Source organism: Lepidochelys olivacea (genome assembly GCF_965140295.1).
Source record: "Lepidochelys olivacea isolate rLepOli2 genome assembly, chromosome: 2".
In the NCBI taxonomy this organism is placed as follows: Eukaryota; Metazoa; Chordata; order Testudines; family Cheloniidae; genus Lepidochelys; species Lepidochelys olivacea.
In genome coordinates, this window is record NC_140412.1 from 113,367,733 (window position 1) to 113,395,467 (window position 27,735).

Here is a 27,735-nt window from a genome sequence, read left to right on the forward strand (position 1 = left end):
GTCTAGGTGTCAGTGAATAAGTCAGCTCATCTATTTTTAGCTGTCCTTCTATAATAATCATTTTAAAAACACACGCAACAGGAAATACCTAGTTGGCTTAAAACACTGAAATCTAGTGAGCAGGGTCATTGAAGAAGGTGACAGAGGAAATAATTTGAAATACAGAAATCTTTCCAGTGTGTTCAACCAAAACATTCATGTTATTATTAATTGTTAAGTGTGGTCAGAGTGCTCGGCTTTGTACAAGTCACAGTCCATGCCCTGTAGAACTTGCATCCAGTATTTGATTTAGTGCCATTGTATTATACACATATCCCAGAAATACCTACACCTGAAACCCCAAATTCTACTCCCAAACATCAGCCCATATCATGTAGTCAATGGAGATCTCCAGCCTAAGAGCTAAATAGCCTACGTAAGTGAAATGCTGATGCCATTGACTTCAGTGGAGCCACGATTTCTCTCTATATCCCTTGCACCTCCAGAGGGTGGGGATGACTGGAAGATCCACATGGTGGTAGAAAGACTCTGTGACTATCAGTCCAGCCTCTAATGCCCTCTGGTTACTTAGAGGGGTGAGAGGAAAAGGTGTAGAGCAGTGTTTCCCAAACGTAGGACGCAGCTTGTTCAGGGAAAGCCCCTGGTGGGCCAGGCTGGTTTGTTTACCTGCCGCTTCCACAGGTTCGGCTGATCGTGGCTCCCATTGGCCGCGGTTCGCCACTCCAGGCCAATGGGGGCTGCGGGAAGAGGCATGGGCCAAGGGACTTCCATTCCTTAGCTACTGCTGCCCTGAGGAACTGAGAGCTTTCCTCTAGGTCTCAGCTCTAGAGAAGAAAATAATAAGCTGTTAAAGGCCGTCCCCTCCTAAATTCCAGCCAGTTACACCTATGTAAAACCCCTGAGGGCAATGGGATTGCAAAGGTGTCACTGAGGGCATACCTGAAGCCTGGAAGATTTCACAGATGTAACTGGAGGTCTAATTTGGCCTTCAGAACTCTTTATGCCAGTGGTAATGCCCAGGAAGGAAAGAACTAAGTTGGACTTCTGGAGGCTAGTTGAATTTGCAGGGCTGGAAGTTAGAAAACCTATTTAAAGCAAAATTTTTAAAAAGTACAGTTAATATAAAAATCAGTGAAAGGTAATGAACAAGGAGCCCCATGATACCAATTTTACAGTCCCTTTACAGAATAGATGTCCACTTAAGGATTAATAAACATTTTAAAATAAATCTGTTTTTCAGGATCTCTTAAAAAATCCCTGGGCTTGCCATAGTCATTCAGCAGCAGAGCAACTCTCTATTGTAAGAGTTTCTGATCCCACGGTCTTTCTTCCAAAATGTTATCTTACATGAATCACATTGTGCAGTTCTCATTTGCTCACCCTTCTTTACCTCCTTTCTTATCTTTTCTCCTTTCCCTCTCTCAGTGATTAAAGTGCACTGGGTTAGAGGCCCAGAAATAAAATTCTAAAACTCAAGCAGAGGTGACATTTCAGCCCTACCTGGGGCAAAAAATACCCTGCTTTCCTCTCTTGCCCATCTCCTGGGGCCAGTCAATCAGAGCTGCTGCAGGAAACAAGCTGTGCTCTCCCCCCTTCTTCTCAAGAGCCAAAGCCCTTCTCACTGGAGGGAGCACAAAAAACTCAGGGTAGCTCCACTCCCTCCTTTCCTCCTGTGAACCATAGGATGGTTAATGGACCCCCACCCCACCCCCAAATGGTTTGGAATGGAAAGTGTGTGGGGGTGGAGACCCTGGAGCTGCCCCCCGCAGCTTGGAAAGGGGAGAGGGGACCCCAGTGCAGCCCCTGAGTCGGGGGGGGGCAAAGAACCCCAAGAGCTGCAGGACCAGAGATGAGGCAAGGTGGGAGGAGACCTGATGTGAAGTGTTGGAGGGACAGAATTGATGAGCTGCAGAGACAGGCCGATGCGATACCGCTTTCAGTTCTGTAGAAAATGATAGATCCACCCAAACACTTTTTTCAGTCCACTTTATGCACTACCCTCTTCTCGTATCTTTCCCCACTTATGCCAAACTTTGCAGTATAAGAAGGTCTCAATTCATCTGCTTAATCTGATCTCTAATTTTGGTCTGGTCTATATTAGAAAACATGCACTAGTGTGGATCTTCCTACTACAGATGTGCTTAAACTGATTTAGCTAACGTCTGTCCCACTCAGTTAAATCAGTTTAAGCATGATTTAAATGTCTTTCAATCCATCTGTATTAGGGGCTTGCAACAAAGTAACTAGATTGGCTTCAAAATCAATATGGTTTAATCCCTGTGAGGTTTGTTTTGTCTTTCTAATATAGACAGTTATTTCTCCAATGTTGCTGAGCACCATAGCTTGGCAGCAAGGGGAAGATGTACTGCTGCCAGCCCTGTTGAAGGTGGATCTTCAGAGGAAAGCCATCACTTCCTACTGAAGAGTGGCTGTGGTGCTCAGCAGCATCTGGAAACCAGCAAAGTAGTTTAAAAATGTAAAGTTAATTTTAGACAGCTGAGTTGGAAGCTGCTGTAAGGCTCCCAATTTAGTTTCTTACACTTCCAAGTTTTGCAAAGAGAGAAGAGGGAGACAGAAAAGATGAGAGGCCGAGGTCTCAAGGCAAAAAGATACTGTCTGACTTAGATACCATGAAAAGAAAAGGAGTACTTGTGGCACCTTAGAGACTAACCTATTTATCTGAGCATAAGCTTTCGTGAGCTACAGCTGATGAAGTGAGCTGTAGCTCACAAAAGCTTATGCTCAAATAAATTGGTTAGTCTCTAAGGTGTCACAAGTCGTCCTTTTCTTTTTGCGAATACAGACTAACACGGCTGCTATTCTGAAACCTGTCATTAGATACCATGGTGACAAGTGCCTTAGAAACAACTAGGATACATAGAAAAATGGCAACTTTTAACTACCTCCCATCCTCCTGAGCCTTGATGCCTCTAGCTAATTCTGTGTCCTCTAGTTAATTTCAGTTTAGAAAATGCAACTGCAAACCTAATTCTGTTTTCAGAATAGAAAGTGATTTGAAAGTAGCCAGAGGCCACAAACAAGCTGAAAGCACAGATGGGCAAGAACAACAAAGAAAATTAAATTTATCCAGCTACATCTGCTCAGAAATGTAGGGTAGGGTGAGAGCACATTTTAATCATGTCAGTAGATTTATTGGCATGACAAGGTAACTGTTGGTAAGACTGATTCATCAGTAATGTCGACCAAATTCAGAGGAAAGTTTATGGGAAGCTTAAGTGGTAACTTATGCCCTGCCCCCTTAGCACATCTGTTACACCAGCTTAAACTCAGTTCTGAATTCAGAATGGAATTTCAGCATGGTAATGGGGTTTGTACAAAAGCTCCACTCTATCTTTTACACCCCATGTAACACCACTGACTTCAGTAGAATTGCCTGGGTGTGATGGAGGACAGCATTGGGATGAAAATAACTTAAATTATAGGAACAATGAAACCAAGACATGTTGCTTATCAACAGAGCTACAAACATGCAGAGCCCAAATGTCTCATGCATTGACTAAAGAAACTTGTTAATTAAGGAATACAGCTGAAGGCCTTTGGGAATGAAGGGTTTGCCTACACGTGTTTCAGCTGGAGGTTAATATTCTCACATTAAAAAAAAAAATCTTTGTGCACATGGTCTCTGTGGTTTGCCATGCAGGCAGCCCTGGGACCAGGAGGTCATTTGAGAAGATATTAAAGCAGCTTAGACTACAAAGTTGTCTCTCTCAAAAACTCTTAATACTAAGACATTTAATAAAGAAATCAGTACTCAACTACACAGATTTCTGTTGAGAAATCTTTCAGCAATGCTCTCACCATCACATTTGCTGCTCTCTGGGCTCTCATCAGCATTAGTGGCATTATTTTGTTATCTTAAATGATTTACTGTGGAAATTCCTGGGGTCATTTCCCTGCACCTTTAGCTGCTGGAGTACTGATCCCTACATAGACCCATCAGACAAACAGACTACCCCACTGAGTGAAATGTGTTAAGACTCACATGAACTGTCACCAAGTACAGAATCAGTGACCATAATCTAGAGGCAGAAAGCAGGAGGCACAAGCAGTCTAAACCTAGTGGGGAGCAGAGACACACTTTTTACTCATGGAGGATAGGTCCATCAATGGCTATTAGCCAAGATGATCAGGAACAGAACCCCATGCTCTGGGCGTCCCTAGCCTCTGACTGCCAGAAGCTGGGAGTGGACAGGATCAATCACTGGATTATTGCTGTCATAAACATACAGCTCAGGGTAGCATAAAATCCCTCCTTTACCTGTAAGGGGTTAAGAAGCTCAAATAACCTGGTTGGCATCTGACCAAAAGGACCAAGAAGAAAAGAAGATACTTTCAAATCTTGGGAGGAGGTTTTGTTTGTGCTCTCTTTGTTTGTTCTCTCTCTGGACGAGAGAGGGACTAGGCAGGAAAAAACATCTCCTAAAAACCTACCTGAAATAAGCATTTAAGATTACAAAAATTGTAAGTAAAGGCAAGGAAATGTGTTAGATTATCTTTTGTTTTAGCTTGTGAATTTTCCCTATGCTAAAAGGTAATTTCATTCCTGTTTTGTAACTGGAAAGCAGAGTCAGAGGAGAATCCTCTGTGTTTTAAATCTTTTTATTTACTCCTAAAGTTACCTTCCATCCTCATTTTATAGGTGTGATTCTTTTACTTTTTTCTTTTAAATAACATTCTTCTTTTAAGAACCTGATTGATTTTCAGTGTCCTAAAAACCCAGGGGTTTGGTCTGTGCTCACTTTGTAACCAATTGGTTAGTATATTATTCTCAAGCCTCCTCAGGAAAGGGGGTGAAGAGACTTGGGGGAATATTTTGGGGAAACAGGGACTCCAAGTGGCCCTTTTTCCTGGATTTTTATCTAAATCACTTGGTGGTGGCAGCAATACTGTCCAAGGACAAGGAAAGGATTTGTGCCTTGAGGAAGTTTTAATGTGAGGTGGTAGAAATAAGCTTAGGGGGTCTTTTATGCGGGTCCCCACATCTGTACCCCAGAGTTCAGAGTGGGGAGGGAACCCTGACAATTGCCCTTTTCTGTTCATTGCCTCTAAAGCACCTGGCACTGGCCACTGTCAGAAGACAGGATACTGGGCTAGACAGACCATTGATCTGACCCACTATGGCCGTTCTTATGTACTCACTAGGTGGAAGCGCAAGAAGGATATTTTTCTCAAATGAGCAGACACTATTAAGGACTCCTCCTCAAAAAGCAATGAGGCCAAACTGGAAAAAGGAGAGAGAAAGCTGACGTAGCCACCTGCACCTGCCTCGGGACCACAAAGGGTCAGCAATGACAAAAGGACACAGGTGACAAAACCCACTCCCAAGCAGATCTGACCCACCTCTGACAGCAGCAGTGGCAGGGGGCGTTAGGGGGCTAGGAGTTGCGGGAAATCTTTCTCTTCTTTGCCACCAGGTGGGCAGGGCAGTCTCCTGGGGGCTCTGTTACTCTGAAACGTTTTTGGGGGTGATTTCCCTAGACCCACCTACCCCTGGTGACACTGAAATGCTCACAACTAGGAGTCCGGGGGCACCTTAAAAAACTACCAGATTTATTTGGGCATAAACTTTCGTGGGTTATGCCCAAATAAAGCTGTTAGTCTTGGAGGTGCCCCGGACTCCTTGTTGTTTTTGTGGGTACAGACGACCACGGCTACCCCCTGCTACTCAGAATTAGGGACCGTCCTCCCAGCCGGGTCACCTGATTTAGGGGCGGCCCCGTTGCACTGAACCTGGGCGGATGGAAAGGGGGGTCCCTGCAGCGCAAAGGCAGGCCCCGCCCCCTTGCAATTCCATTCCCGGGACTCTGCGGTCCCGAGCTCCGCCCCCACAGCGCCAGCAGCTCCCGCCTTAGCCGCTCAACCCTGGGCCATACCATCTCACCTCGGCGGCGGGGGGGCGAAGAGCTCTTCAGCTTGTCTCATGCCGCCCCCCCCCCTCTTGGCGGCTGGATGGGCTGGAGCGGGTCCCCGCGCCTGCGCAGTCGGGGAGCGGGGGTCAGGGAGCGGGTGTGCGTCACAGGGAAGGCGGAGGAGGGGACGGGTTATGGCGGAGGTCGCGGCAGCCCCGGGCGAGCCCGAGCCGGCGGGGGCCGAGGGCTCCGAGGCCAAGGCGCTGAGCGCGGGGGAGTACGCGCGGCGCGTGCACCAGTGGCTCTGGGACTCGTACTGCGGCTACTGGAGCTGGCAGAGCAGCCTCCCCGCGCTGCTGGCCGCCGCCGCCGCCGCCCCCTACGGCAGCCCGGGCCCGCCCGCCGCCGGCAGCCCCCCGCCGCCGCCCGCCTACTACGGCCCCTGCTACCTCCTCGCCGCCCCCGCCGCGCCGGGACCCCGCGCGCCGCCCGCCTGGCCGGGAGCCGCCCGCCTGGCCGCGGTGCCCCGGCCCGGCCCCGCCGCCAGCAGCGCCCCGAGGGGGAGCGGGCGGCCGGCAGGTGAGACTGGCGGGGAGGGGGGGCGGGCCGTGGCTGGCGAGAGACCCCGGCCGAGGGGCAGGCTCGGGGGCAGCTGGGGAAGGAGTCTCCTAACTCGTGTCCGACTCAGGCAGGTGGCCCCGGCTGGGTCTCTGAGCTGACTGGCCGGGGCGTCCTGCGGGTGCCTGTCTTCCCCCGTGCCGCCTCTCCCACTCCTGGGCGGACTTCGGACCGGGCTTGTCTGTGATGGGGCTTTGCTGTTATGAGTTAGGTGGGTGAGGCGATATCCTTGACTGGGCTGACTTCTGTTAGGGACAGAGCCCAGTTACACAGAGCCCTTCTTCGGGTCTAATATTTAGCATTTTATATTTTCGAAGCATAGCGTTGTGGTTGGCCTGGGAGTGGGAGCTTCTGTATTTCATACCAGGCCCTGCCACTGGTTTGTGGTGTGTAGGCAAACTTAATCTCTGTGCTTCAAAAGTTTCTTCATTTTACTGTAGGGGAACTATGACTGGTGAGGTTTAGGTGCTAAGGTTGTAATGCTTCTCAAAATCCTCAAAGAGCTTTATAGAAGCACCAGTGTTGTTGGGATTGTTTAATGCCTCTGAACTTGAGTGTATGACACCCCCTTTAGCTGCCTAATGAAAGAAATGGTGGTGATTCAAGTACTAAATAAAATCATTTTATTATTGAATCAACAATTTTATTCTCTTCAGAAATCAGTACAGTAATGTACTATGCCAGAGGATAATGTGTGGAATAATGGATAGTTGGTATTTTGTGTTTCACTGGCATCTGAAAGTGATTTTGAATACCAAGGATAGTTGTGACCAATGTTCCCTCTAATTTTTGACAGGCCGTGTGCGCAAAAAATTTCTTCTGTGCAAATTGTTGTGCTTTTGTTCAAATTTTTGTGCTCGTGGTGTTTCGCCGTGTGCGCGGGGTTTAGGATCTGTGTGTGCGTGCACAGTTTAGAGGGAACAGTGGTTGTGACCACAGTCAAAATTTCATGGAAGCAATAAAATAATTCTTCTTAATTCAGCATAGACGGTTATCCTCAAATAATAGCATGTGCAGTATTATATTAGTAGCACCATCCATGTTAATAGATTTTGGAATTCTAAGATACTTTAACAAGTCTGTCATATTTAAATCCGCCTTAATGCTTACCTTCCATCTTAACCAGTTGTTGCTAATATATTAATATTAATTAATATAATATGTTATATATTAATATAATATATATTAATATATATTAATTGATATATTAGTGTGGCTGTAGTCGGGAGAATAAAATCAGAGGTTCCATATCACTAACTTTCATATTAAACATTCTCATATTAGAAAGTTGACTTGATTTCTACCTTCTGGCACTGCATGCTCAACCTGGTGTGAGGAAGTCCAGCTGTGTTCTTCACATTCTTGCCTCATCTTTGGTTAAAGATTGTACAATTAGGATTTATTCAACAGTTGTGACAATGCAAGAATGGGAATTGAATCTGTTTTGCTATTTTTTAGCATTAATGAGACTGAATTTGTCAGTGAGGTAAGCAGATATAAAAGGAAGATGCACAGAAACAAATATTAAGATGGTGCCCCTCTTACCTAATGGCTCTTCTAACTGTATTTGCCTTTTAAAAACAAGAACACAGAGGCGGAGAGCTTTGTGCTGCTCTCAAGCAATTTGTTGAGGCTAGTTTTCAGAGTGCCATTTGTGCAGCTTCTGTGGATGCCTTGTGAAGATACCTTTTTTGGTAGGAGAGGTTATTGTGCGGGGAAGAAGTGGAATAGTAAAGGGTTCCTTCTCCCTTCCAAAATATACTTTGTGAATTTTAACAAGGTTATATTAAGTCAGGTGCATGAGTATATTTAAATTGTAATTGTTAGAATATTAGTTTCATACAAAAAAGAAAAGGAGTACTTGTGGCACCTTAGGGACTAACAAATTTATTTGAGCATAAGCTTTCATGAGCTACAGCTCACTTCATCGGATGCATTCATACAGGCGCTCCTGTAAGTGCTGCTGAGGAAATACAATGTGGAGAATCAGCCTAGCCACAATTCTTTTATATGGCACTTTTCCTTTTGGTTTAAAAAAGAAAAAGCTTGCTTGTATTATTACTACCACCACCTGAGATTATTAAGACCATTTTAAAAATGATTGCATTTCTTTCACCAGGGCCAGTTAAACCAGAGTAGCCTGTTAAACCAGAGTAGCCACTTTCATTTTCCTGTTCTCTCATGGTAGCGTAACCTGCTATGTCTGCATAGGAATGCTTGTCTAGTTCTCCTGAAGTTTAAAAAAATAGACAACTTTTTGGTCTTTAATTGTGTCTTTTTTAAAAAAAAAAAAAAAAAAATTGGGGGGCCAAGAGTGGCTAGGCATTTAGGACACCTGTCTTGAGATATCTAAAAGGACCCTCCTTGATTTTCACAGGGCTGGTGCTCAGTTCTTTCTGAAGTCTTTCTCTAAAGTGGAATGAGTGAGTGGTGGGAAGGAGGCAGTTTTAATACCAGATAAAAAATTGAACTTCAGGAAAACATTCTATATCAAGTTCCTTCTAAATATCATAATAGAAGGCAAAAATGATACACTACAAAAAGTAAGCTGTTCAAGGGTGTAATATGTGACTCAGACAGAGCAGGGAGGGGATCGGATTAGGAAAAGCAACAGCAAAGATATGTTACTTGGTTTAGGTACATGCTTAGTTAACTTGTCATCCAATTCCCATTGTATCAAAGTACATTTTAAGGAGGTAATTGAATAAAAAGGATATGAGCTTCCATGGGTCAGAATAAGGATTTTTAAATGTTCCCTGCAGTGGGACAATGTGGAATACCATTTTAATATTGCCTCTTATTCTGCATAGTGCTAACTAATGTACATTCACGTTTAAGTTATAAATTGCTTTAGCACAGTAAAATTTTAGGTAATTAACTATTTTTGTTACAGGTCGGGAATACATTATCCCATCCTTGGCACACAGGTTTATAGCAGAGATGGTGGATTTCTTTATTCTTTTCTTTATAAAGGCAACCATTGTCTTAAGTATTATGCATCTCAGTGGAATAAAGTAAGTTAAACCATTTAAGGCATTATTATATAAAGCTTTTCACTCTTGTGATTGAATATTATATATATATTGTGTATTTTGGAGTAGCTAGGGTTACACAGAGGAGAAGCACTTGATGGAACCTTAATTGATAAGAGGCTCCTTTCAAACTTATTTTGTCTTTTAAAAATAGATCTTTATTAAAGTGATGCATTATACAGGTGTGCATATTATAAAAAGTTACTGTAGATGCCTAGAAATGCTTTCAAATGTTAACTTTTTTTGTTAAATAAGCTTAATAGTTGGCACTCACAGTTTGTTTAAAAATGAAATTTCTGAATGTGAGCAGTTGGGAAAACACTTTAAACTAGCTTGTACTTTTAAAAGAGACTATTAGGATTTTTCAAAAATCTCTTATGCCTTGTTTAGAAAAACTTTGAAGGCTGATATATTTGAAGGTTTTTTCCTGCATCAGTTGTTCTACACAAATTCCACGGTCTTTGGTGTGGAATTTTTATTTATTTTAAAGAAAAAGGCTAAGTAGCATTTACTAAATGAAACACTTGTTTGCAATTCTTTAGTATGGGTAGGAGGTAAGATAAGTCAGATATGGAACCTGTCAACCTTGACTGTTCTCTTTGCTCCTTGTATAAACTGTAATTTTAAATGCTACTTGAGAACATGTTGCATGAGAACATTCATAGATTATAAAGTCAGAAGAGACCACTGGGATCATCTAGCATGACCTGAAATAATTCATGTTTGAACTGGAAAAAACAACAAATCTTGATTTTAAAAATTGTCAGTGATGGAGAATCCACTTTGGCCCTTGGTAAGTTCCAATGATGGTTACCTTTGCTGTTTAAAAACTTGTCCCTTGTGCCTTCTAGTCTGAATTGTCTAGCTTCAGCTATCAGATCTTGTTATACCTTTGCTAGATTGAAGAGCCCTCTATTGAATTTGTTTCTCATGTAGGTAGTTATAGACTGATCAAGTCACCTGTTAACCTTCTCTTGGTTAAGCTAAAAGATTCAGCTCCTTGAGCCTTTCACTATAAGGCATGTTTTCCAATCATTTAATAATTCTCATGGCTCTTCTCTGACCCTCTCCAGTTTATTCTGAATTGTGGGTATCAGAACTGAAAATAGTATTCCAGTGGGTGTTGTACCAGTGTCAAATAGAGATAATACAGTCTCCCTAATCCTACTAGAGATTCCTTTGGCTATACGTCCAAGGATTGCATTAACCTTTTTGGCCACTGCATCTCACCTGGACCTCATGTTCAGCTATTGATCATCCATCAAGATCTCCAAGTCCTGGTTCATAATAAAAAGGAGGAAAGGGATGACTCTTCCCCTTGTGTGGAAAGGTCTGCTTTCTTTTCCCTGATGAGCATCTACATGAACTTGCAGTATCACTACAAAGGTACTGGCACTGGAAGATGGGTCCAAAGTTGGTGCCAAATGAGGAGTAGGTGCTCAGATGGGTTTTTCCTGCATCATTGCCAAGACTTTTAGAGTCTCAGTAGACAGTGATGGTTTGGTCTTCCGTGCCACTTCTGATTTAGCTGCTACTAACAATGCTGGATAAGGGATTTGCTCCTGGTATAAGGCTGAAGACATTCCAGTTTTGGACCTGTGAGAGACAGCGACATTAAGGCCAGAATGGCAATATCTGTTTGGGTCCTGTGTAAGAGGATCTTGGCACAGAGGCTAGTCTCGGTTCCCTCAATGGCCCTGTCTGAATATCAGGCTGTAGGCATGGAAAAACCAGATGAGCCTTGAGCCTCAAGTGTCTTCCCCCTTCTAGTGGGGGTGCAAGGGAGTGAAGGTGTGGCAAGCTGTGCAAGACAAAGGGTATGTCTACACTACGAAATTAGGTCGAATTTATAGAAGTCGGTTTTTTAGAAATCGGTTTTATATATTCGAGTGTGTGTGTCCCCACAGAAAATGCTCTAAGTGCATTAAGTGCATTAACTTGGCGGAGCGCTTCCACAGTACCGAGGCAAGCGTCGACTTCCGGAGCATTGCACTGTGGGTAGCTATCCCACAGTTCCCGCAGTCTCCGCTGCCCATTGGAATTCTGGGTTGAGATCCCAATGCCTAATGGAGCTAAAACATTGTCGCGGGTGGTTCTGGGTACATATCGTCAGGCCCCCGTTCCCTCCCTCCCCCCATGAAAGCAAGGGCAGACAATCATTTCGCGCCTTTTTTCCTGAGTTACCTGTGCAGACGCCATACAACGGCAAGCATGGAGCCCACTCAGGTAACCGTCACCCTATGTCTCCTGGGTGCTGGCAGACGTGGTACGGCATTGCTACACAGTAGCAGCAACCCCTTGCCTTGTGGCAGCAGACGGTACAGTACGACTGGTAGCCGTCATCGTCATGTCCGAGGTGCTCCTGGTTGCCTCTGTGAGGTCGATCAGGAGCGCCTGGGCAGACATGGGCGCAGGGACTAAATTTGGAGTGACTTGAGCAGGTCATTCTCTTTAGTCCTGCAGTCAGTCCTATTGAACCGTCTTATGGTGAGCGGGCAGGCGATACGGACTGCTAGCAGTCGTACTGTACCATCTTCTGCCAAGCAGCCATGAGATGTGGATGGCATGCAGTCCTTCTGCACCGTCTGCTGCCAGCCAAAGATGTAAAAGATAGATGGAGTGGATCAAAACAAGAAATAGACCAGATTTGTTTTGTACTCATTTGCTTCCCCCCCCTCCCCTGTCTAGGGGACTCATTCTACTAGATCACACTGCAGTCACTTACAGAGAAGGTGCAGCGAGGTAAATCTAGCCATGTATCAATCAGAGGCCAGGCTAACCTTCTTGTTCCAATAAGGACAATAACTTAGGTGCACCATTTCTTATTGGAACCCTCCGTGAAGTCCTGCCTGAAATACTCCTTGATGTAAAGCCACCCCCTTTGTTGATTTTAGCTCCCTGAAGCCAACCCTGTAAGCGCCCCTCCCAGCGTCAGAGAAATGGCAAACAATCGGGCATCTGAGAGTGCTGTCCAGAGCAGTCACAATGGAGCACTCTGATGGGGCTAAAACATTGTCGCGGGTGGTTCTGGGTACGTGTCGTCAGGCCCCCGTTCCCTCCCTCCCTCCGTGAAAGCAAGGGCAGACAATCATTTCGCGCCTTTTTTCATGAGTTACCTGTGCAGACGCCATACCACGGCAAGCATGGAGCCAGCTCAGGTAACCGTCACCCTATGTCTCCTGGGTGCTGGTAGACGCGGTACGGCTTTGCTGCACAGTAGCAGCAACCCATTGCCTTCTGGCAGCAGACGGTGCAATACGATTGGTAGTCGTCCTCGTCGTGTCCAAGGTGCTCCTGGCCACGTCGGCTGGGAGCGCCTGGGCAGACATGGGCGCAGGGACTAAATTTGGAGTGACTTGACCAGGTCATTCTCTTTAGTCCTGCAGTCCTATTGAACCGTCTTATGGTGAGCGGGCAGGCGATACGGACTGCTAGCAGTCGTACTGTACCATCTTCTGCCAGGCAGGCAAGAGATGAGGATTGCTAGCAGTCGTATTGTACCATCTTATGCCAGGCAGGCAAGAGATGAAGACGGCTAGCAGTCGTACTGTACCATCTTCTGCCGAGCAGCCATGAGATGTGGATGGCATGTAGTCCTTCTGCACCGTCTGCTGCCAGCCAAAGATGTAAAAGATAGATGGAGTGGGTCAGAACAAGAAATAGACCAGATTTGTTTTGTACTCATTTGCCTCCTCCCCTGTCTAGATCACACTGCAGTCACTCACAGAGAAGGTGCAGCGAGGTAAATCTAGCCATGTATCAATCAGAGACCAGGCTAACCTCCTTGTTCCAATAACAACGATAACTTAGGTGCACCATTTCTTATTGGAACCCTCCGTGCAGTCCTGCCTGAAATACTCCTTGATGTACAGGCACCCCCTTTGTTGATTTTTAGCTCCCTGAAGCCAACCCTGTAAGCCATGTCGTCAGTCGCCCCTCCCTCCATCAGAGCAACGGCAGACAATCGTTCCGCGCCTTTTTTTCTGTGCGGACGCCATACCAAGGCAAGCATGGAGGCCGCTCAGCTCACTTTGGCAATTAGGAGCACATTAACCACCGCACGCATTATCCAGCAGTATATGCAGCACCAGAACATGGCAACGCGATACCGGGCAAGGAGGTGACGTCAGCGCGGTCCCGTGAGTGATCAGGACATGGACACAGATTTCTCTGAAAGCATGGGCCCTGACAATGCATGCATCATGGTGCTAATGGGGCAGGTTCATGCTGTGGAACGCCGATTCTGGGCTCGGAAAACAAGCACAGACTGGTGGGACTGCATAGTGTTGCAGGTCTGGGACGATTCCCAGTGGCTGCGAAACTTTCGCATGCGTAGGGGCACTTTCATGGAACTTTGTGACTTGCTTTCCCCTGCCCTGAGGCGCATGAATACCAAGATGAGAGCAGCCCTCACAGTTGAGAAGGGAGTGGCGATAGCCCTGTGGAAGCTTGCAACGCCAGACAGCTACCGGTCAGTTGGGAATCAATTTGGAGTGGGCAAATCTACTGTGGGGGCTGCTGTGATGCAAGTAGCTCACGCAATCAAAGATCTGCTGATATCAAGGGTAGTGACCCTGGGAAATGTGCAGGTCATAGTGGATGGCGCTGCTGCAATGGGATTCCCTAATTGTGGTGGGGCTATAGATGGAACCCATATCCCTATCTTGGCACCGGAGCACCAAGCCGCCGAGTACATAAACCGCAAGGGGTACTTTTCGATAGTGCTGCAAGCTCTGGTGGATCACAAGGGACGTTTCACCAACATCAACGTGGGATGGCCGGGAAAGGTGCATGATGCTCGCATCTTCAGGAACTCTGGTCTGTTTGAAAAGCTGCAGGAAGGGACTTTATTCCCAGACCAGAAAATAACTGTTGGGGATGTTGAAATGCCTATATGTATCCTTGGGGACCCAGCCTACCCCTTATGCCATGGCTCATGAAGCCGTACACAGGCAGCCTGGACAGTAGTCAGGAGCTGTTCAATTACAGGCTGAGCAAATGCAGAATGGTGGTAGAATGTGCATTTGGACGTTTAAAGGCGCGCTGGCGCAGTTTACTGACTCGCTTAGACCTCAGCGAAACCAATATTCCCACTGTTATTACTGCTTGCTGTGTGCTCCACAATATCTGTGAGAGTAAGGGGGAGACGTTTATGGCGGGGTGGGAGGTTGAGGCAAATCGCCTAGCTGCTGGTTACGCGCAGCCAGACACCAGGGCGGTTAGAAGAGCACAGGAGGGCGCGGTACGCATCAGAGAAGCTTTGAAAACCAGTTTCATGACTGGCCAGGCTACGCTGTGAAAGTTCTGTTTGTTTCTCCTTGATGAAACCCCCCGCCCCTTGGTTCACTCTACTTCCCTGTAAGCTTACCACCCTCCCCTCCTCCCTTTAATCATTGCTTGCAGAGGCAATAAAGTCATTGCTGCTTCACAGTCATGCATTCGTTATTCATTCATCACACAAATAGGGAGATGACTACCAAGGTAGCCCAGGAGGGGTGGTGGAGGAGGGAAGGAAAATGCCACACAGCACTTCAAGCACAGCACTTTAAAAGTTTACAACTTCAAAATTTATTGAATGACAGCCTTTTTTTTTGGGCAATCCTCTGTGGTGGAGTGGCTGGTTGGCCGGAGGCCCCCCCACCGCGTTCTTGGGCGTCTGGGTGTGGAGGCTATGAAACTTGGGGAGGAGGGCGGTTGATTACAGAGGGGCAGCAGTGGCAGTCTGTGCTCCAGCTGCCTTTGCGGCAGCTCAACCATACACTGGAGCATCCTGGTTTGGTCCTGCAGCAGCCTCAGCATTGAATCCTGCCTCCTCTCATCACGCTGCCGCCACATTTGAGCTTCAGCCCTCTCTTCAGCCCGCCACTTACTCTCTTTAGCCCGCGACCTCTCCTCCTGGTCATTTTGTGCTTTCCTGCACTCTGACATTATTTGCCTCCACGCATTCGTCTGTGCTCTCTCAGTGTGGGAGGACAGCATGAGCTCAGAGAACATTTCATTGCGAGTGCGTTTTTTTTTCTTTCTAAGCTTCACTAGCCTCTGGGAAGGAGAAGATCCTGTGATCGTTGAAACACATGCAGCTGGTGGAGAAAAAAAAAGGGACAGCGGTATTTAAAAAGACACATTTTATAAAACAGTCGCTACACTCTTTCAGAGTAAACCTTGCTGTTAACATTACATACATAGCACATGTGCTTTCGTTACAAGGTCGCATTTTGCCTCCTCCCAGCGCGTGACTACCCCCTCAACCTCCCCCCCTCCCTGTGGCTAACAGCGGGGAACATTTTTGTTTAGCCACAGGCAAACAGCCCAGCAGGAATGGGCTCCTCTGAGTGTCCCCTGAAGAAAAGCACTCTATTTCAACCAGGTGACCATGAATTATATCTCACTCTCCTGAGGATAACACAGAGAGATAAAGAACGGATTTTGGTTGAATGCCAGCAAACATACACTGCAATGCTTTGTTCTACAGTGATTCCCGAGTACGTGTTACTGGCCTGGAGTGATAAAGTGTCCTACCATGAAGGACGAAATAAGGCTGCCCTCCCCAGAAACCTTTTGCAAAGGCTTTAGGACTACATCTAGGAGAACCGCAAATGCCAGGGCAAATTAATCCTTTCACATGCTTGCTTTTAAACCATGTATAGCATTTTAAAAGGTACACTCACCAGAGGTCCCTTCTCCGCCTGCTGGGTCCAGGAGGCAGCCTTGGGTGGGTTTGGGGGGTACTGGCTCCAGGTCTAGGGTGAGAAACAGTTCCTGGCTGTCGGGAAAACCGGTTTCTCCGCTTGCTTGCTGTGAGCTATCTACAACCTCCTCCTCCTCATCATCTTCTTTGTCCCCAAAACCTACTTCCGTATTGCCTCCATCTCCATTGAAGGAGTCAAACAACACGGCTGGGGTAGTGGTGGCTGAACCCCCTAAAATGGCATGCAGCTCATCATAGAAGCGGCATGTTTGGGGCTCTGACCCAGAGCGGCTGTTCGCCTCTCTGGTTTTCTGGTAGGCTTGCCTCAGCTCCTTCAGTTTCACGCGGCACTGCTTCGGGTCCCTGTTATGGCCTCTGTCCTTCATGCCCTGGGAGATTTTCACAAAGGTTTTGGCATTTCGAAAACTGGAACGGAGTTCTGATAGCACGGATTCCTCTCCCCATACAGCGATCAGATCCCGTACCTCCCTTTCGGTCCATGCTGGAGCTCTTTTGCGATTCTGGGACTCCATCATGGTCACCTGTGCTGATGAGCTCTGCATGGTCACCTGCAGCTTGCCACGCTGGCCAAACAGGAAATGAGATTCAAAAGTTCGCGGTTCTTTTCCTGTCTATCTGGCCAGTGCATCTGAGTTGAGAGTGCTGTCCAGAGCGGTCATAATGGAGCACTCTGGGATAGCTCCCGGAGGCCAATACCATCGAATTGTGTCCACAGTACCCCAAATTCGAGCCGGCAATGTCGATTTAAGCGCTAATCCACTTGTCAGGGGTGGAGTAAGGAAATCGATTTTAAGAGCCCTTTAAGTCGAAATAAAGGGCTTCATTGTGTGGACGGGTGCAGGTTTAAATCGATTTAACGCTGCTAAATTCGACCTAAAGTCCTAGTGTAGACCAGGGCAAAGAAGGTATTGGATGTATAAGGTACGATCAGTCAGGAGGTATACATCTTGAAGGGCTGGGGGCTCAACTTGGTCCCAGTGGAGAGTCAATTGTTCCCCGGGACAAGGGCAGTCTGTGTACTCTAAACTATCCTATATGAAAATAATCTAGCGTAAGGGAAGTTCTAGCCTTAGGACAGGAAGGCAAGTTCCATTTTCTGTCTGTGGCAGCAGAGTAGGAACTGAAGTAGTTGAGGCTCCCCTCCCTTACATCGAGTTGGGTGATGAAGCTGCCTTCCTGTAAAATCTCTTGTGTGCCCCTCAAAGGATATTGCTTGTCAAGACAGCTCCTCACCTCAACACCTGGGGCACCAGATCCTGCGAGTGGGTATACAGAGGAAGGATCTACTTTAATAAAACTGAGAGGTAATCTAGAATAATGAAGGAGGCATAACGAACCTGGTGCAGTAGCCCAGAAGTGGCCTGTTTAAGAGGTCAAAATCGTTCTGTTCCTTGGTTAAGTATACAAAAGAAGGAATGGAGGGAATCTGCTACAGATGACTTTTTTTTTTCAGCTTCAAGGCCCTTTCTAACTCAGTTTGTTCCCCTATCTACTGCACAAATGATGCAAATTTTTAAGGCTTATTTGTCTGCTTTTGCAAACATCTTCATTCTTTCTATGCATGCCCTTATGCTTGGAATGCTGAATTAACGGATAAGACTACTACTCTCTCCAGACTCATTTCTGCTGTGATACAGCCATCATTGGTTGGCTTTCCTTTAAGTATGTGTAGCAGTTATGGGAAGAGTGAGTTAATTTGAGATAGAATAATTGGAATCATGAGACTGCAACATAACTAATCTATGTAACTACATGATCCAGTTTCTTACTCTTGTCCCCTTCTCCTTGCCTCTTTGAATCTCTTCATAATTTTTCTCCGAGTAAACTGTTCAGGGAAGGGGCTTTGTAGCTACATATTTGCACAGCATGTAGCACAATGGGGTTTGATCTTGATTAGAAGCTATAGGGACTACTGCTATCCTAATCATGGAAAAACTTTTTTCTACTCTACTCAGTCTGCATGGGAAGATGGGATCTGTGTTGTTTGAACCACCTACTCTTGATGACCTAATTTAAGCAGCCTTTGGGGGAGAGATTTTTTTTATAATGCCTTATAACTTAACTTAAATTATTAGGCTTTACAACAACACAACTCTTTTTTGGATACATGTAACTGAAGTATGCAAGTTTGATATTTAGGCATGTGTAACTCTTTCATTTAGGGGTGTGGCTTCTTTTAAGTGGTTAAACCAGTATAAATGTGCCCTATACTGGCATAGCTTATTCTCCTTCCTGAATGGGAATAGCTATATCAGTATAAAGCACCTTTACATCGCTGTAACTGTGTCCATACTAGGAGTTGTACTGCTTAATTATATGGTACAGTAACTCCTCATTTAACATCGTTCTGGTTAACATTGTTTCATTGTTACGTCACTGATCTATTACAGAACATGCTTGTTTAAAGTTGTGCAATGCTCCCTTAGGACGATGATTGGCAGCCGCCTGCTTTGTCCATTGTTTGCAGGAAGAGCAGCCAGTTGGAGCTAGCTGGTGGGGGGTTGGAACCAGGGTGGGCCAGCAGCCCCCCCATCAGCTCCCCTAAGTTCCCTGTGTGGCATCCGCTGGCATCCCATCAATTGCTGGGCAGTTCAGCTATCAGTCCCCCCACTGCCATGTGCTGCTCCTGCCCTCTGCCTTGGAGCTGCTTCCAGGACCCTCCTGCTTGCTGTGCAGGGGTCTGGGGGAAGAGGAGTGCTGATGTCAGGGTGTCCCCCTCCACCTGCTCCTGTACCCCATCTCCACAGAGCAGGAGCGGGACATGACAAGGCTCAGGATGGAGAGAGCTTGCTGATCTCCTTAAAAAGGCAGTGTACTTAAAGTGGGGGTCAGTGTACTTAAAGGGGCAGTGCGCGTGTCTGTCTCTCTCTCTCGTGCTTGCCCACTCTCTTTCACGCTCGCACTCTCACACTTGCACTCACCACATTACACACCCCCTCCCAGCACTTTGGAAAGTGGAGGGAGTGGTACGCTCCAGTGGGATAGCGTGGGTTCAGCATCATGTTCAGTTTCCGCAGGGAATGTGTGCAGCCACTGCCATGGGTCTGTTGTGTCTCCACCCTCCATTCATGCTGCCTTGTAGAGTGTGAGGCTACATTAAAAACAATGTATTAACCCTTGAGGGCTCAGCTGAGCGCTAGTTCATCATTTAGCAGCAAGGCATTCCCTGGGAAATATTCCACCCTCTGATTTCACCACCTCAACCAAGCTTCACAATCATCATTGCTGTGTATAGTATTAAATTTTGTTTAAAACTTGTGATCTGTGTGTGTCTTTTGTCCGGTGAAAAAAATTTCCCTGGAATCTAACCTCCCCTTATTTACATTAATTCTTATGGGGAAATTGGATTAGCTTTAAATCGTTTTTGCTTAAAGTGGCATTTTTCAGCAACATAACTACAACGTTAAGTGGGGAGTTACTGTAGTACCTATTTTTAAGGAAGAATAAAAAATGATCCAGGAGACTACAGGCCTGTTAGTTTGACCTCAATTGTATGCAGGTTTTGGAACAGCTTTTGAAAGAGAGAGTAGTTAAAGGACATAGAGGTTAAAAGGTAATTGAGATAAAATGCAACATGGTTTTACAAAAGGTAGATCATGCCAGACTAACCTGATCTCTTTCTTTGAAAAGATAACTGATCTTTTTAGAGAGAGGAAATACAGTAGATCTACCTAGTTTCAGTAAGGCATTTGATATATTTCCAGATGGGAAATTATTAAATTGGAGAAGATAGGAATTAATGAGAATTGAAAGATGGATAAGGAACTGGTTAAAGGGAAGACTACAATGGGCCATACTGAATGGAGAACTGTCAGACTGGAGGGAGGTTATTAGTGAATTTCCTCATGGATGGGTCTTGGAATCACTTTTATTTAACATTTGTATTAATGACCGTGGCACAAAAAGTGGGAGTGTGCTAATAAAATTTGTGAATGACAAAAAGATGAGGGCTATTACGGTCCTCCTCCATATTGGGAATATCATACAAGAAGGTCTGGATGACTTTGAAAACTGGAGTAATAGAAATGGGATGAAATTTAATAGTACAAGATCACACAGTTAGGGACAAACAAAAGAATTTTTGCTACAAGCGGGGGGGACTTATCAGTTGGAAGTGACAGAGGAGGGGAAAGACCTAAGTGTACTGGTTGATCACAGGATGACTATGAACTGCCAATGTAAGCAGCTGTGAAATAGGCTAATGCAGTTCTAGGATGCATCAAATGAGATCTACAATAGAGATAGGGAAGTATTAGAACCATTGTACAAGGCACTGGTGAGACCTCATCTGGAATACTGTGTGCAGGTCTGGTGTCCCAGATTTAAGAAAGATGAATTCAAACTGGAACAGGTGCAGAGAAGGGCTGCTAGGATGATCAGAGGAATGGAAAACCTACCTTATGCAAGGGAGACTCAGAGCTTGGCTTGTTTAGCCAAACCTAACCTAACCTAACCTGAGGGGAGATAGGATTGCTCTCTATAAATACATCAGAGGGATAAATACCAGGGAGGGAGATGAGTTATTTAAGTTAGGTGCCAATGTTGACACAAGAACAAATGGATATAAACTGGCCATCAACAATTGTAGGCTTGAACTTAGACAAAGATTTCTAACCATCAGAGGAGTGAACGTCCAGAACAGCTTCCCAAGAGGAGCAATGAAGGCATAAAATTTAACTAGCTTGAAGACTGAGCTTGATACGTTTATGGAGGGGATGGTATGATGAGACTGTTTACAATGGCATGTAGCCAAGCTGCGACTGCTAGTAGCAAATATCCCCAATGGCTGGTGATGAGACACTGGACGTGGAGGGCTCTGAGTTACTACAGTGAATTCTTATCCAGGTGTCTGAATGTTGGGTCCAGTTGACCACCATATTTGGGGTTGGGAAGAAATTTTCTCTTGGGTCAAAATTGCCAGAGACCCTGTGGGTTTTTCATCTTCCTCTGCAGCATAGGGCATTGGTCACTTGCAGGTTTAAACAAGAGTAAATGGTGGATTGTCTGTAACTTGAAGTTTTTAAATCATGATTTGAGGACTTCAGGAACTCAGCCAGAGGTTATGGGTCTAGTACAGGAATGGGTGGGTGAGGTTCTGTGGCCTGCAATGTGCAGGAGGTCAGACTAGATGATCGTGATGGTCCCTTCTGGCCTAAAAGCCTGTGGCCTGGTCTGTCCTAGACAGGTCGTATGCAGCCTTGTGACCTAGCTGTGAAAGAGTCTTCACTTAAATTTGGCTGCTGCCAATGTGCTTCTCTGTGCCGCTTTCCCCGAGTGGCATTGTCACGGTATGTGTAATTAGGTCAATGCAGTGTCACTCTAGATACTGCATTGCTTATGTTGACTGTTACTGGCCTCCAGGAGCTGCCCCACAATGTCCCACACTGACAATATAGTCCATACGCCAAGCACTCCTGGTAAGGATGTGCACTGCTGACACAAGGAGCCAAATGTGCGCACACGAACAATTTAATAATTGTGGCTGTATGCCCACGTAACATAACTTGTACTGTAGAATTGGGCTGAGGCTGAGTCAACAAGCTACATCTGCACTAGGAATTATACTGGTATAGCTACATCTATCAAGGGAGTGGTTTTTTCACATCTCTGATGGACATAGCTATGCCTATATAACCTTTCAGTGTAGACCAGGCCTAGGTTCCAAAGGGGTAACCGAAGTGGTGGCTGCAGGTATGGGAATACCATAATGAAGGTCAAATGCATTAGGTTTGTGAAATGGCTCACTTGTTAAAGTGAAGTCTTCTTTTGTACAGGGACATTTCCAAGTTTGCTATGCACTATATAGTAGAAGAAATAGATGAAGACACATCCATGGAAGACTTGCAGAAAATGATGGTAGTGGCCCTTATCTACAGGTTGTTAGTCTGCTTCTATGAGGTAACTAGTCATGAATATTAAATCCTAACTTATCAGCTGGATGTTCAGGTCAAATGTTGTTCCATGACTATCAGAAATATTTGAAAACTGATTAGTTAATTGGTTAAGAAGTTTAACACTAATATACCAACTGAAGTTGTTGGAATTACTAATATAGGATACTACTAGAAGTTCATTTAACCATAAATTCCTTTATTAAATCCAAAGGCCAAATTATACAATTGCTCTAAAAATCTAAATAACAATAAGCAATCAATACATCTATACAGTAGCAAACATAAGTTGATTAGTACACTCTGAAAAGGCCCATCCTAGGGACACACCTCTCATCCTGACTGGCATCAGCATGATCAGATAGGAATGACAACTACCCTTAGCAAACATGGGGTTTTTTTATACAGTATAACAAACAAGTGATGCCATTGCCAATTACTTACTTCAGCTAAAAACCAATTTTGGGCAGTCTGGGGCTGCTCTTTTCTTAGCTTTCCATCGACCTTGGCTAAGACCAGATAGGGTTAGGGCAGTGTGGGCCTTTTTCTTTGAATGTCTCTGTGTCAAAGCTAGCTGCAACTGGTTTATCTCTTTACACGTTGCCATATTTTAAGAGAATATTGGAGGTTACTATAAATTCATCACAACCCTTTTGTCTGTTAGAACCAAGTTTTTGTTAGTGTTCTCTTAGCCATATTTCAAGAATAGCCTTCTCCTAAAACTTGTCTTGTTCGATGTTACATTCTTTTTTAGCATTTGAACCAATTATTTTTCAAGGATTAGTTACATTTGCTTAGCTCTTTACACAATTTACTAAACACACATGTAATTCTTACCCAAGCTAAACTAACTTTAAACCTTTTATTTTAAAACTCTAAATGTAAACTTACTACATGAGAATAAATGTAAATTAAATATTCAGTGTATTAAGATTAAGACTTCGGTGCCATTTGGATTGCTCTTATTTATAGATCAGGCTTACTAAAATTATATACATTTTGGGCAACCAGTAGTGATGGGTTGCAGAAATAAATTTGTTTATTTCTCTTGCAGATAATCTGCATTTGGGGAGCTGGTGGGGCAACCCCAGGGAAGTTCCTGCTTGGACTTCGAGTTGTGACATGTGATACATCTGTCCTTATTGCACCAAATCGTGTGTTAGTGATTCCATCCTCTAATGTTAGCATAACAACGTAAGTACTCTTCACTTAAATGTATCACTCACAAATTAATAGGGTTGAAAGTACATGATTTGAAATAAGATTACTTTGCCAGCATTTTGCTGATTTGTTTCCTTATTAAAACAGTCATGTATAATGAGATCTCTCAGTCCATACTTCGTAGTGAGAGGTCTGCCTTTTAACACTAAAGAATTGAGGGGATCTAGTTCTTCTGAAATATGGGTCTATTATAGGCGTGGGTGGGCAAGGTTCTATAGTCTGCAATGTGCAGAAGGTCAGTGTGTCCTTTCTGGCCTTAAAGTTTCTCTCTCTTTGGCAGGTTTCAGAGTAACAGCCATGTTAGTCTGTATTCGCAAAAAGAACGGGAGGACTTGTGGCACCTTAGAGATGAACCAATTTATTTGAGCATGAGCTTTCGTGAGCTACAGCTCACTTCATCGGATGCATAATAGTCTCTAAGGTGCCACAAGTACTCCTTTTCACTTCATCGGATGCATACTATGGAAATTGCCACAAGTACTCCCTCTCTTTGGCAGTGAGACTTATCAGACAGAATCCTGCAGTGACCCAAGAATCATGTACTAACTATCTAATCACGTAAACAGAAAGGCATATTTTAGCTTTGCATGTTAAAATACTTGATTTCTAAATCCATATGATTCACTTTGTGCTGTATAACTTTAAGGTACTGGATCAGTGGCAAAACTACTCTGGGCAGGGACTGAAAATTAAAACAAGCCGATTTCCTTCTCATTCTAGGTCTACAATACGAGCCTTGATCAAGAATTTTTCTATTGCTTCCTTTTTTCCTGCATTCATTACGCTGCTATTTTTTCAGCATAATAGAACAGCCTATGACATTGTAGCAGGAACTATTGTGGTAAGAAGAAATGGAGTCAGATGATACCAAAAGAAGCCCAGATTACCAAACTTTTTTTAACTCCTAAAAAACAAAGTAAAGAAGACCATCAGTATTGCTTGCCCAAACTAACTGGAGACAGATTCGGACGTTAAACAATGAGTCATTCCAGTATGGTGGCAATGATTATCTTGGAAGTATTGATTTTTCTTAAATGCCAAAGAGGTTTCAGAGAAATAGTACCTATTCAATTTGGGAAGTATTAACATTAGATTGACGGGAAGGAAACTGCTTATATTTATCCATAAAGGACAGTATCTCTCAGTCTCCAGAAGGGAGATGCCTGGAAATATTGCCATCTTAAGAAGTACTAGTTCTACAACTTGATTATTTTATGGCAAAAATAAGCTGGAGAATGTAGTTGTCGTCTATGTTGATGTTTACAAAACACATTACAGAAACTGTCCCTTAGAGGGGATTGCAGTGTTTCTTTGGGGGATGGAGGCAAAAATATAGCTAATGTTTCCATTAAACCGATGCATTGTGCCGTGGTTGGGTATTATCAACCCCTAAAAGGCTTAGTGAACTCCTTCACTTCAAGAATTGTATTTCTTTACCACTTTTTAAATGTCTTATCGAAACATGTATTGTGGCAGGTTTTTTGCATGATTGTGTTAAGCATTAAGTCACTTACTGTTTATGTCTGTCCTAATGAAGAGGTAAATTAAGTTACTACTACTTTGTGGGAAGAATAAGTTACTGTGGTATTTGTGAATTAGGTTTGTGTAAATAACTTCAGAGCTATAAAATTAACATGGTTACAAACAAAAGGTGAAAATGGTTGCTTCTGTTTGTAGGGGAAGGAAAGTTTTTACTTCCCTCAAATTGTTGCAGATAGACTATGTAAACTGATAGATGGAGTTTATATGTAGCATGTAGAAATATCAACCAGAACACAAATTATGGCTAACTGTATAGATAAGTTCAAAAATTGGTTTTCACTTTATATTTTAAAATTCTGCCTAGTCACTGCTATATGCAAATAACTTGGATCCTACTGATGAATAAAGAAGCCTAATATTTTGCATGATTACATAGCTTTGTTAACATTTATGTTTATTCATGTAATATTGACTGGGAAAGAGCTTCTGAAGAACAATGCCAACTTTTTGTTAAAAGCTTAAGTGTGTTTTTTTTTTTTAATGAATTGGAATTCCCCATTACTGTCTGTAGTTGGCTTAGGACTAAATATTGACAAGTGGTTGCAGCAGTTACTCTTGACTGTCATCTACTTTGTGCAAGAGGGTGTTGTGGGAGGGTATTTTAAAATGTGCAATTTAAACATAGAACAAGCATTTGTACTGTTAATGAAATAATTTAGGAAGGTGAGTGCCACTATCAACTTTCATAATAGTTCAGCATTTTAACGATTATTTGGTGTATCGTTAGGGCTAAGTATTGAAGTGTTCCTGGGGGAGTGTTCTGATCTAAGGAAGCATAAAGCTGTACTAATTTTCACTACTGTGGTGTTTAATCTGCTTTTTGGTTACTACTTGCAAAAGGTTGAATTGTCTGCTTTACAGAGATGTGTATATTCATTTGCATGATTAGATTCCCCCGCTCCCCCATCCCAGAGTCAGCTCACTGCTTCTTGTAAACTTTGTCTCCACTTACACATTGTAATTTTTAAGTCTTGCCTAGAAACCGCCAATTTCTTAAACTGCAGAGCTACTGTTTATAATCTGAACCTCAGCTAATACTCATTCCTAGAACTGATGAAGTCGATGAACACTGAGTTCAGCCACAGTACAAATACAACCATATTCTACTTTCCTTTCTGGTTTCACTGTGTGATAGGGCAGCAGGTTTCACCAGCACATTGTGTGTGGTGTCCCCCTCCCCTCCCCGTCCCTTACTAAGCAGTTCCTGTTCTGCACATGCTGTAAGCAGAACTATTTGGCTACAATACTAGCATGAATAGGTTAGATGACAGAAAGCTGGGAGATGAATCTACACCACAACCTTGAATAGCTGAGTTAGTCATACTAGTATAATTAAAGGGTTTTGGGAGAATGACAGTAACAGTGAATATGAACTACTGCTAGATAGAGATGACTAGCTAACTCTGCTTAAGCCATTGCTTTTCAGTACAGATATGGCAGGGGAGGGCAAACTACAGCCTGTGGGCTGGATCCGGCCTGCAGGATTGCCAGCCCCATGATGCAGCGGGGCTAAGGCATCCTCCTAGCCTGCCCTGGCCCTGCGATGCTCCCAGAAGCGGCTGGCACCACATCCCTGTGGCCCCTTGGAGGGGCGCTCTGTGTGCTGCCCTCACCTGCAGGTACTGCCCCCTGCAACTCCCATTGGCCAGGAATGGGGAACTGCACCTAATGGGAGCTTTGGGAGTGGTACGCACAGGCCTGAGCCCCCTGCCTTGAGCCCCCAACCCTCTGGCCTGATCCCCTTTCTGTGCCCCAACCCAACATTCATTGCCCTGCATATAATTTCCCCAGCCAGATGTGGCCCTCAGGCCAAAAATTTTGCCCATCCCTGAGATATGGGTGGCTATTTGGCTTGATGGGCAACCTTCTGCTTGTATCTAAAGTCAGGACACTGACCAAACCTGTCTCAGCTGGAGACCCAGATTCCAAACCTAGACCCATCATCAATTAGACATCTTTTTTTTTTGTATTAAAAGAGTGCCCCTGCCCCAAATTATGATGGCACTGTACAAACAGTCCAATGAGCCCTGTCCAAAGAAATTACAGTTGAAGAAAAGATTTAAAAAGTAATGGGTTTATTTTACACTGTAGTCATTGCAAACAACTGGAGCTAGGCTTGCTATTTTAGGGAAGAAATCATTAGCATTAAAAGGAGCCACCTTTGCAAGGTGTATTTTGCACATACTTTTCCTTCAAAAATAAGTGTACAGTTTTAATAAATTTAACAGTAAATAGTGTAGTTAAGGTAAAATATCATTCCACTGGCTAGACAGAATATAACTTCCCATTTAATCCTTATTCACTAAGGCTGTAATGTCTAACACCCCAAACTCTTGGGGGAATGTCTTATAGGTGTGGCTCAAGCTTAATTGTACCAGCATAAAATTGTTCTAATGATGTATGGGTCTTCTCCCTGAAGACATGCATTTTTGAACTCTTAAGATTAGTCCTAACCAACACCCAAATCAGATTTCTGAAAGGCTCATAGCATTCTAAACAGGAATCTAGTTTCTGCTATATAAATGAATTCATTCTCTGTATCACAAAAGGCTGCATGTTACCTTATCAGTTGCCTATAGATGATACTTTGTGTTGTCTGTTGCACCATAGTGAGGCTGTACTAGAGCAAAACTTCAGAGATTGTAGAATCAAGAAAAAAACTTGACATCTCATGTTAAGGTTCTGCTCTTAAGTGCTCAAGATGTCAATCAGATGACCAGATTTATGGTGAATTGCTGCAGTTAACTGTTTACTTCCTCTTGTTTATATATTTAATCTTATCTCAAATAAAAGTCTGTTTCTACAAAGTACTTGAATTCAAATGTCACTGCCTCTGGCTTAAGTCTGTTTCT

General features: G+C 44.2%; 1 protein-coding gene and 1 long non-coding RNA gene across 2 annotated transcripts; one reads left to right on the forward strand and one right to left on the reverse strand.

Annotated features, from left to right (window-relative positions):
• Positions 1–5,987, reverse strand: LOC311515539. The gene is made up of 3 exons (XR_014710174.1): positions 5,903–5,987; positions 940–1,085; positions 1–824 (listed from the first exon to the last, which is right to left on the reverse strand). It is a non-coding gene; the product is annotated as an uncharacterized lncRNA (long non-coding RNA).
• FAM8A1 (family with sequence similarity 8 member A1) lies at positions 5,978–27,693 on the forward strand. Its single transcript, XM_084618689.1, has 5 exons — positions 5,978–6,449; positions 9,382–9,502; positions 22,004–22,127; positions 23,175–23,314; positions 24,062–27,693. The coding sequence occupies exons 1-5, from the start codon at positions 6,065–6,067 to the stop codon at positions 24,204–24,206; spliced, it is 915 nt and encodes a 304-aa protein (XP_084474815.1). The 5' UTR covers positions 5,978–6,064; the 3' UTR covers positions 24,207–27,693.
• The last annotated feature ends 42 nt before the right edge of the window (positions 27,694–27,735 follow it).